General features: G+C 44.9%; 2 protein-coding genes across 5 annotated transcripts; one reads left to right on the top strand and one right to left on the bottom strand.

Moving 5' to 3' along the window:
• The first annotated feature begins 3,284 nt into the window (after positions 1 to 3,284).
• On the top strand, positions 3,285 to 6,013 carry LOC123191067 (clathrin light chain 1). The gene is made up of 3 exons (XM_044603833.1): positions 3,285 to 3,768; positions 5,108 to 5,261; positions 5,345 to 6,013. Exons 1-3 carry the CDS (start codon positions 3,389 to 3,391, stop codon positions 5,744 to 5,746), a joined length of 936 nt encoding a protein of 311 aa, XP_044459768.1. The 5' UTR covers positions 3,285 to 3,388; the 3' UTR covers positions 5,747 to 6,013.
• On the bottom strand, positions 5,961 to 9,295 carry LOC123191066 (putative serine/threonine-protein kinase). Of its 4 annotated transcripts, none has more exons than XM_044603832.1 (7): positions 9,279 to 9,295; positions 8,125 to 8,309; positions 7,767 to 7,882; positions 7,455 to 7,665; positions 7,130 to 7,367; positions 6,811 to 6,958; positions 5,961 to 6,557 (listed from the first exon to the last, which is right to left on the bottom strand). In XM_044603832.1, the coding sequence occupies exons 2-7, from the start codon at positions 8,225 to 8,227 to the stop codon at positions 6,210 to 6,212; spliced, it is 1,164 nt and encodes a 387-aa protein (XP_044459767.1). In that variant the 5' UTR covers positions 8,228 to 8,309; positions 9,279 to 9,295; the 3' UTR covers positions 5,961 to 6,209. The 4 variants fall into 4 exon arrangements, with proteins under 4 accessions (XP_044459767.1, XP_044459764.1, XP_044459765.1 ...); XM_044603829.1 differs by lacking the exon at positions 9,279 to 9,295 and adding an exon at positions 8,970 to 9,194; XM_044603830.1 differs by lacking the exon at positions 9,279 to 9,295 and adding an exon at positions 8,932 to 8,962.
• Between the last annotated feature and the right edge of the window lie 487 nt (positions 9,296 to 9,782).

The raw sequence follows: 9,782 nt of genomic DNA on the forward strand, positions 1-9,782 counted from the left end.
AAAGTAACAATATGCAAAAAGTTTCACTGGATTTGGAGTTACCACAGCAAAAACTTATGGTAGTTTGATGTTCTAGGTGTTTTTTTCTGCAAAGGTGATAGTCAGCCCGAGGAATCGAACACGTTGCTCATCTTGGTGCAGTGGAGCGGTTTTGAATCAGACCGCTCGATCTAAGATTAATGGACATCTAAGATTAATGGACATGGTTACGTGTCAGTTCGATGCGTAAGTGATACTCCCTCCGTTTCTAAATATAAGTCTTTGGAGTGATTTCACTATGGACCACATACATAGTAAAATGAGTGAATCTATACTTAAAATGCATCTATATACATCCGTATGTGGTTCATAGTGGAATCTCTACAAAGACTTATATTTAGGAACGGAGGGAGTATAATTTAGATCATCATATCTAGACCTATGGAGGCTCGGGATACTCGATTCCTATAGGTTTTTGAGGGGTACAAGTTGTGCCCCTTGGTGGCCGTGGTCATGGACTATTTATTGGTGGCCTCAGCTATGCCGAGGAGGCATGGGAAGGCGGTGCACGAACATGTTAAGAACGATCATGCCATGGATGTCGGGATGAGCTAGGACTCCATCTGAAGGAAGGAGACGATGGGCGGCTCCTACATATTAGTGAGAGAGAAAAAGGAAATAAATAGAGGGGATGCACGAGACGTTCGATCTCGATCGGGCGATCCTCGTGCGTGCGTGTGCGCGTGCGTGCGTGCGTGCGTGCGTGCGCGCGCGTGCGTGCGTGTGTGTGTGTGTGTATATAACATATATTTTTTTGTTCAATTGGTTTTATGTAATTCAAAATTGTTCACATTTTTTCTTTCATGAATTTCAAAAATAATAATTGAAAACAATGTATGCAAATTTAAAATTTTCACAAGTTCAAAACTTTTCACAAATTTTTAAAAATATTTACGATTTTATAAATATTCATTAATTCAAATAATGTTCAGGAATTAAAAAATGCACATTAAAATATATTCAGGAATTTTGAAAAGTTCATAAATTTTAAAAAAATCATGAATTTTAAACGAATGTTTAAAGTACATGAATTTTAAACAAATGTTTAAGGTACATGAATTTCAAGAGGGGTAAAAATAAATATAAAAACATTTTAAAAATCTTCAATAGAAACTTAATAGAAAAAACTAAAACCAAAAGAAAAATAACCGGGGGAACTCCTTGGTTGCTCCCATCATTCGCGGGGAGCTCCTAGCCCTGGCGCCCACGGGTCGGCGCGGCTGGGCCAGCCCATGTACACAATCCCATTTGAGAAAGAAAAAAAAAGGGAAAAATCAATAAAACGAAAAAATTCATGAAGTTGACAAGGTTCACAAAAAAAATGTTCACGAGTTTTAAAAAAGTTCAATGGAATTGGAAAAAGTTCATCGAATTTGAAAAAGTTCTTTAATTTGAAAAAAGTTCACCAATTTTGAAGATAGTTTAATAATGTTGAAAAATATTCAGCGATTTTGGAAAAAAGTTCAACAAATATGAAAAAAAATCACCAATTTTGAAAAAAAAAATCATTGAAATTGGAAAAAATGACCAAGTTTGGAAAAACAAAATCATCTACTTTGAAAAAAAGTATATCAATTTTTAGAATTTCTGTAATATTCATTTTTTTAAAACGTTCATCAATTTTGAAGAAAGTTGATCAATTCTATAAAAAGTTCGCGAATTGAAACAAGTTCATCGATTTTAAGAAAACTTTGCCGATTTTGGGAAAAGTTCACGAAATTGTAGTGGAGAAAAAACAAGAAAATGAAAAAAGAAAACAAAAGAAAGAAGATAAAGAAGTAAAGAGAGTAGTTAGAACAACAAAGTGTTGAGGTTGGGGTGGTTAGTGCAGTTTATCAGGGGAAAGAGGTCTCTGGTTTGATTCTCACAACGCCCAATAGGATTTGCCTCATTCGCGCTGCGTGTTAGCTGCGTACCATTTCGGCTTGTGGGCTAGGGTGTTGAGGGCTCGACCCCTTACTTTCTAAATTATTTTCCTAAATTCCATAAAAAACTATGAATAGAATATAACCTCTAATAAATCTATTTCAATTTTTAAAAGTCCAAAAAAATTTAGACAAATCCCAAAGTTAGTGCTTACGACAAATATTTCCTGACCTAAATATATTACAAAACCATCCTTCTGGAAACAAATGCTATAATAAGCCTTATAAAATAATGTTAAAATAGTTATAGGGTTTAAATTGCAGAATACATTTCAACTCCAAACCACTCAATCCGAATTAATATTTGAGGAATCCTTGTTACTTCCTCTCTCCAAGTTTTGAATTGGAATATAACCTTCTAATATTTAAGCATATATTAATTCTAATTTTTAAAAATATTTAAACCTTCCAACTATTGTTGGAGTTAAGATTGGGTTTGGATACTTTGAAGATGCAAACAAAAATTCAAATGGAAACATAGGAAAGTCCTTTTATTCCCTCTGTCTTAATATTAAAACTCAAAAGCCTGAAATCCTCATCAAATTTGATCACTCGGACAATCATTCCTAATTTTACGCTAACTAAAAAATTAGAAAATCTGGGGATGTTACAGCCTCTTTCCCCTGCTGCATTCGACACTCGACGCCCCCGGAGCTCACGCGATCTAACCTCCACCACCATCATATCCTTTCTCCGTTCAATTCCACCAAGGGGGTCAAGGAAGCATGACCAACCACGCGCCTCCACTTCCTCTCGAAATTGAGCTCACAGCACGGCGAGATCCTCCTCCACCGCGCAACCTCATCACACAATGCCATCGTGTCCCACCCCTACCAACACCCCATGAAAGTCGCCTTAAAATGAACCTCGAATGAACCGAAGGGGCAGGGGTCGTGATTCGTGCTCTCATGGAAAAAGCATGCTAGTGGGCAACACTTGAATCATGTGAAAAACGACTATGAGAAGGAGAAAACACGGTATAGGACGAAGGCAATGCACGTATACGAGAGAGGCAAGGAATTGGAGGATGTAGCGCTGTCAGATAGCTGCCGAGGGTACCGAGGTAGCTTGACGTAAGAAGCAGCCGACACGAGCAGGCAGCGTAGCCGGAAGGAGAGGGGGTGACAGTGAATGCGTCGCCCGGTGAAGCTACCGAGCGAACGGTCGCTTTATAGATTTTTAAAATATTTTTCAAAGGAAAAGAGCATAAAATCTGTTATGAAAAAAGAGAGTAAGGCAGCGCGTGGCGGAGCAAGCAAAGCGCACCGTCCAAAAAAATCCAAATCCAAAACCACCACCCCCCACCCCACGGACGACGCACGCGAAGTCCACAGCACCAGTCCAACCGCACCCGCGCCGCGCCGACCAAAAACCTCCCCCCGCCTCTCCCCCTCCCTCCCTCCCCACCTCCGCCGCAGCCCACCATGGACCCCTTCTTCGCCGCCGACGACGCCGCGGACGAGCTCCCGCGCACCGCCTCCCACCCCTTCGACGACGCCGAGGACGACGAGGGCGCCGCCGCGGCCGGGGCCGACGGCGGCGCGGGGGGCTACGCCTCCTTCGCGGACGCCGGGTACGGCTCCTTCGCCGACGCCGGCCCCGAGGAGGAGGAGGTGGACGAGGAGATCGCCGTGGACTCCGACGGCGGAGCCGTCCCGGTCCGCCACGTCTCCGGCGGGTACGCCCCCGCGGCCTTCTTCCCCGACTCCGACTTCGGGGGCGGGGACGACGACGGCGGGCCCGTCCTTCCGCCGCCGGCCGAGATGGGCAGGGAGGAGGGTGCCCTCCTCCGGGAGTGGCGCAGGTGAGAACTGCCCCCGCCGATCCGTTTTCGTCTGCTGCTATCCGGTTCCTGGACCTGACAGAGCTAGGGTTCCGGCGCTTGGAATTAGATCTAATCTAACGCTCTCCTCCTGCTATTGTCCCCTAACGTTCAGTTAATTCAGCAACCTGGAGGTGCTAGACAAAGTTGCAATTTTGTGTACGGAAACTCGTATTTTTATGTTTGCTCAATTCGATTACGATTGAACTGGAAATTGTGTAGTGGATGATTGCATCTACCAAGTTCATCTTGCGTGTGGATGTATGACTTCTCTCTTAGAACTGAATCTGCTAATTACAGTCTATATACAATATTGCAACTCTGCAACTCTGCAGATAGTTCAAGTTTTGATATTTACATATGGTTAAGTTAACAGTTTACTGATTATCACTGAACTTGGAGTAGGTGTTTACATGGTTGGCATAGAAAAGTGGTGGATGTGCATTCATCTTTTATTAGGGTCGCTGTTCAGTTCCTTAGAATAAATCGCGGTTTAACCTTTTGGTTGGCAAAGATGCAACTGCACAGCTGGGGGGCATAAGCATAAATGCGCTAGGCTTGTGAAGCTATCTAAGCTACCTTGTACGCTACCGATAGTTTGGTATTTTTGTGATATCATGCTCAGTACCCTATGATGATGAGCTGTACATATCGTCTCTTTCAGCTGCTTATGTCCTGTAGTGTAACTGATAATTTACTTTCATTACATCAGTTTGCTGTGCCAGCTTACAAAAAACCAAACAAGCTCCATTAAAACCGATCAGTAAAGCTGTAATGGTGTGTGCTAGCTGGAACACAACGCAGCCGCTTGTCTGCCAGTGGCCGAGCATGCATTATTTGTGTTTCTGAAGTGTGTCTGAGTGGCATATTCTTGTACTCTGCACTTGCATTGCTTTTCTGAACATGTTTTTTTTTCCTTTTTTGTAATTTGCTGCATGCCTATCGGCAACTCTAATTCTGTATTTAAGACTGTAAGATTATTAGTTGTAGAATTGATGAATTTGTGTTGTATGATTTGGCCCAAATTTGTGGTATGCTCTGTGTGATCTAGGCATTGTGATGTCAGTAGTATGCTTCATTTTTGCTGTGATAGTTGTCATACAGAGATCCCAGTAAACTAGTTATGCAATGTCCTTTGATAATGGCCTTGTGTTGTGTCCTGATACCTGAACCCTGATAACTGGCCTACCACAGTACCCTCTAGAATTGAATGATGTAGCAATTTTTCTTCCTTTAATTATCCTTTTTCTGGTTTCCCTTGCATGGTGTAAATTCTGCTCTGTCTATGAGCTATAGTTTGACAGCTTCATTGTGGTTTCAGGCAAAATGCTCTAGTTCTCGAGGAAAAAGAACAGAAGGAGAAGGAGCTCCGTGCCCAAATAATTGCAGAAGCTGAAGAGTTCAAGATAGCTTTCAATGAGAAGAGGATACAGACCTGTGAGACGAATAAGGTCCATAGCAGGGAAAGAGAGAAGGTACGTGAGGGGGCATTTCTTAATTATGTAATATTCTGTAAGCAAATCTGCATTGATCACTGTGGACTTGTGGTGTTCTGCAGATTTTTGTAGAAAGCCAGGAGAAATTCCATGCTAGCGCAGACAAGCAGTACTGGAAATCAATCTCGGAGCTCATCCCACATGAGATCGCTACCATCGAGAAGCGGGGCAAGAAAGACAAGGACAAGAAGCCATCCATCGCAGTCATTCAGGGCCCCAAGCCCGGCAAGCCCACCGACCTCTCCCGTATGCGCCAGGTCCTAGTGAAGCTGAAGCATGCTCCTCCACCGCACATGATGCAACCTCCACCAGCCCCTGCTGCCAAGGAAGGCGCCAAGGAAGGTGCGAAAGACGGCGCACCAGCACCAGCAAATGGAGCCAAGCAGCCCGTGGAGAGCAAAGAAGCACCTGCCAACGGCCCCGCCGCAGAGACGGAGAAGGAGCAGACTGCAGCATCAGAGTAGCTTCTTTTCTTTTTACAGAAACACCAGAACCTTGACTATGCTTAGAAGGAAACTTTTATTTTCAAAAATACCCGGAGTGTCGCCTACCCTGTAGCGGTCTTTTTTGTAGAGATCCGCATCAGGATGGCTATGTATCGATCAGTTCTGAACATTCAGCTTAGTATCACAGCAAACAACTGCACTCTTTACTGTTTTCTCCTGGTCCCAGACTGGATAAATACATTATGGTCTTAAACCAAAAGCTGAGAAGTTAACTGAATGTGACGACATGCCTGATTCTACCGTCATACTTCCAGCAATTTTACATTGCCCTGGCATGAATCACTAATCTATCATTTACAACTTCTAACTTGCCTCACCAAGACAAAACTCATGAGCAGACACACTGTGCCCTCTATGGTACTGTAACCCTACAAAATGGAAATAAAGGAACAAAGCAGGCCACCCTCCTTGGTGCCTTGTTTCACCTAGGGCTGACGTCGGTCACCGTCTGGGGCACGACGGTGCTGAACATGTCGGAATCATCCGCTGTGGTCGAGTTCTTGAACCTCGAGTCGCTGGAGGCCGTTGCCTTGGAGACACCGCTATTGTACTCACTGATGTACCCCGGCGCTGTCAGCTCTCTATCGTTGATCCGGATTGGCTTGGACAACATCTTCACCACCTGTAGCATCGAAGGGCGGCGCGCCGCCGCCGCCTGGGTGCAGAAGAGGGCCACCTTGATGAACCTGATGGCCTCCTCATCAGGGTAATCCCCAAGATCTGGATCAACCAGTTCCTTGAGGTTCCCTGCTTCATACAGCTCCCAAGTCTGCGGTGAATGTTCAGGTTTAAGAGTTTAGACTGAGGCTGATATAAATCATTTCATGCTTGTGAATCTTTTAATACTGGCATAAAGTCAGGTATATGCTGCAAGCTAAGTTCATCACATAACTGTAGTAAATCTAGTTTTACTGGACAGTCTTGTTGATCTGATTTCTGAAGCTGTATTACAGTACATGTCTTCATTTGTGGAATGCAGATAAGCAGGTATAAGAAGCAGATGATAGTAAGCAAGAACTGACCTTCTCTAGAAGAAACTTGTCATCAGCCAGCAGGCTCCTCGAGCCACTCTTGCCGCTGACGATCTCGATTACGAGGACCCCGAAGCTGTATATGTCTGCTTTCTTAGTCAATTGACCATGCCATGCATATTCAGGTGCAAGGTAACCTCTGCATGCAACCCAGTAAGCAGAGTTAATTCAAGGTAACAGGGGAATAAACAGGGAGTAAGTAGACAATGGGATAGATGAAACCAGAAATAATAATTGAAGGAAATGCAGTAGTAATTTAGAAACTACTGTACTTTCCAGTTAAATGAGCTGGAAACCGCAATGTACTCACGTCGTTCCAGCTACTCGGGTACTGATGTGGGTGATATTATCCGGAAATAGTTTGGCCAGACCGAAGTCCCCGATCTTGGGTACGTAATTCTTGTCGATGAGTATATTGCTAGCCTTGATATCTCTGTGCACGATCGGTGATGGGATCTCTTCATGCAGGTATGCAAGACCCCTCGCAACACCGATGCATATGGAAGACCTTATGCTCCAAGTAAAATTGGCCGGATCACTGTTAGAAGCTGTGGAACCACAAGGTAAACTGTTAAGCCACAAAGGAAATCACCATGTTAATATAGTGACAGGAGAATAGGTTCATTTTTTCATACCCAAGAGTGCACGGTCGAGGCTGCTGTTCTCCAGGTACTCATACACCAAAATGCGATTTTCTTCTTCGACGCAACAGCCGATCAATTCAACAAGGTTAGGGTGCTTCACGTTGCTGATAACGTCGATTTCTGTCAAGAATTCTCTGATGCCCTGCCTGGATTCGGCAGAGAGAACTTTGACCGCGACATCTTGCTTGTTTGGTAGGGTTCCCTGAACACAGATACGCTGATCAGCCATGCAAAGCATTGGCAGCTTAGAGCAAACAAGTTTGAGCCATACAATTCCCTCACAAAGGGAGATGAAAATGTCACCTTATATACTGTCCCGAAACCACCTCGGCCGACTTTGTTGTTGCGGTCGAAGTTGTTGGTTGCTAATTTCAACTGAGCATAGGAGAAGAGCCTTATGTTCTTCTCAGCAGAAATGCCTGAAAGCAGCAACATTTGGAAGGATGTTTAGTTAACTTTTGTCCAAAATTTAGTTCAGGATGGTAGGTAAGGTGCAGACAGAGATGAACTTTTAGTTTCGGCATGTCTGTAATTATATATTCATTGGGATAAGTGGTGGGAACAAGAAGTGATGGCAGAATACTCCATTAAGGCATCACAGGTCATAACAGCAAAATTGCAGGCTGTTGGGTAAATTTTGCAACGCAAAACGAAGCCTTACCGCTTATGCTGGTTTGAGAGTTGAGATTCTCCTGTTGCCTATGGAAGTAGAGATTCTTCTCCTGTTGCTGTTTCTTGGCTCTTGGGAGGCAACACCAGCTCATTATTATACTCAGTTGCTATGGCGGCAGGCAGGCTTGTCAAACTCCGAGGAACATTCAGCAAAGGCGGCGCGGCGCTCTTACTCTGCATGAACATATTTCAGGGGACAAAACCTTGTCACACAGCTCAAGTATGACAATTTTATGAAAACTGGAAGTGCAGGCGAGGCCAAGTTGGAACGAATTTCTTAAAAAAAAACACTTGCCTAAAAATAAAGAAATATTATAAAACTGAAAAGTGCAACAGAGGCCAAATTGGACTGAGATTTTATAAGAAGTGAAAGTTCAGGAGAGGCCAAGTTGGGCTTAAATTCATGACAGCCTCAAATCAGGAGGGGAGGGATGGGCATGAGAATGAACCTCAAATCGACACCTCACGGATAAAACAAACACAAAACTGCAATTAGCCTCAAATCTACCGTGGAAGCACCTGCCGGGTGAGAAAAGACACAAAAGCGCAAGAAGCTTTGCTCCAGGTTGCAGGTGAGTCTGGATCTCAGATCGGAAGAAGTGCCACAAAAAAAGTAAGTAAGTATTAGCGGCTAGCTAGCTAAGGTGCGGCATGAGAAGGCGCGGCGCAGAAATGGATCGGGTGGCGGCTTGTCGAGGACACATGTATACTAGAGCACTTGAGAAGTTGGCAAATAAAGAATTACTAGGAGTAGTAACTACAAAGTAAGGAGTTGCTGATAAAGAATTAGTTGTACAAGGTAGGCGACTGTAGACGACAACGGCCGGCGGGTACCTGGCACTGGCAGGCAGGAGAAAGAGAGCAGCCGGCCGTGCGCGCTTGCTTGGTGTGTTCTTCCCGGGTGAGTCGAGTCAGACCGGCGGCGAGCGAGTGAGCGGCGGCGGCGGCACACCACAGTCCACAGGGAGAGGAAATGGATAGGTAGGGGCCGGGGCGGGGGAAGAAGCGAGGGAGCGAGGGAGGGAGGTGGTTGGGGGCTGGAGTTACTCTATGTAGATTTCTCCTGTAGCCCGCCCGCAGGTTGGAAACAATTATACGACTAGTGGTACGAGGGGGAGGGAGACTAATCAGAGTCAGACCAACCAGATGAGATGATGATATAACTAGTGGACACACACACGCTGAAATGTTTTCTTCTTCTTCTTCTTCTTCTTCTTCTTCTTCTTCTTCTTCTTCTTCTAGAGAAGGGAAAGTAAATGGGTAAAATACGAGAGAGAGAGAGAGACGGGGGAAGAAGAAGGGGCCTCGCTGTCAGCTGATTAATTGTCAGAGAATTATGTGTCTCATCTGATACTACTAGTCCTAGTGCAACCTCCTCCGGCTGTGCGTGCTCTGTTTTGTCAACACGCTGCCCCCCCTTGCGTGGTTCTGAAAAGTATATGGTGCGACTGCGGTTTGTTCGCTGCTGCTGGCTGGTCCAGAGTGATCGTGGTCGACTCGTGGGTGCGCCTTCGTGTGAAAGCCTGGTCGACCTAGCTAGCGAGGCTGGCTGTGTCGTGACGTGTGGTGCGATGAACACCACGTTACGTCGAGCTGTCGTATGCTGCACCGCACCGCACGCACCAGGTCAGGTCAGGTGGTCAGCCT

The sequence above is a fragment of the Triticum aestivum genome, chromosome 2A (genome assembly GCF_018294505.1).
Source record: "Triticum aestivum cultivar Chinese Spring chromosome 2A, IWGSC CS RefSeq v2.1, whole genome shotgun sequence".
Lineage (NCBI taxonomy): Eukaryota > Viridiplantae > Streptophyta > Magnoliopsida > Poales > Poaceae > Triticum > Triticum aestivum.

What these genes read in the sequence shown, in the direction of transcription:
- LOC123191067 (XM_044603833.1), top strand. Translation starts at nt 3,389, where the DNA reads ATGGACCCCTTCTTCGCCGCCGACGACGCCGCGGACGAGCTCCCGCGC. An exon ending in CTCCTCCGGGAGTGGCGCAG is followed by an intron (nt 3,769 to 5,107) that starts GTGAGAACTGCC and finishes TTGTGGTTTCAG; the next exon opens with GCAAAATGCTCTAGTTCTCG. An exon ending in ATAGCAGGGAAAGAGAGAAG is followed by an intron (nt 5,262 to 5,344) that starts GTACGTGAGGGG and finishes GGTGTTCTGCAG; the next exon opens with ATTTTTGTAGAAAGCCAGGA.
- LOC123191066 (XM_044603832.1), bottom strand. Translation starts at nt 8,227, where the DNA reads ATGAGCTGGTGTTGCCTCCCAAGAGCCAAGAAACAGCAACAGGAGAAG. An exon ending in CTCTCAAACCAGCATAAGCG is followed by an intron (nt 7,883 to 8,124) that starts GTAAGGCTTCGT and finishes TGCTGCTTTCAG; the next exon opens with GCATTTCTGCTGAGAAGAAC. An exon ending in ACAAGTTTCTTCTAGAGAAG is followed by an intron (nt 6,558 to 6,810) that starts GTCAGTTCTTGC and finishes CATTCACCGCAG; the next exon opens with ACTTGGGAGCTGTATGAAGC.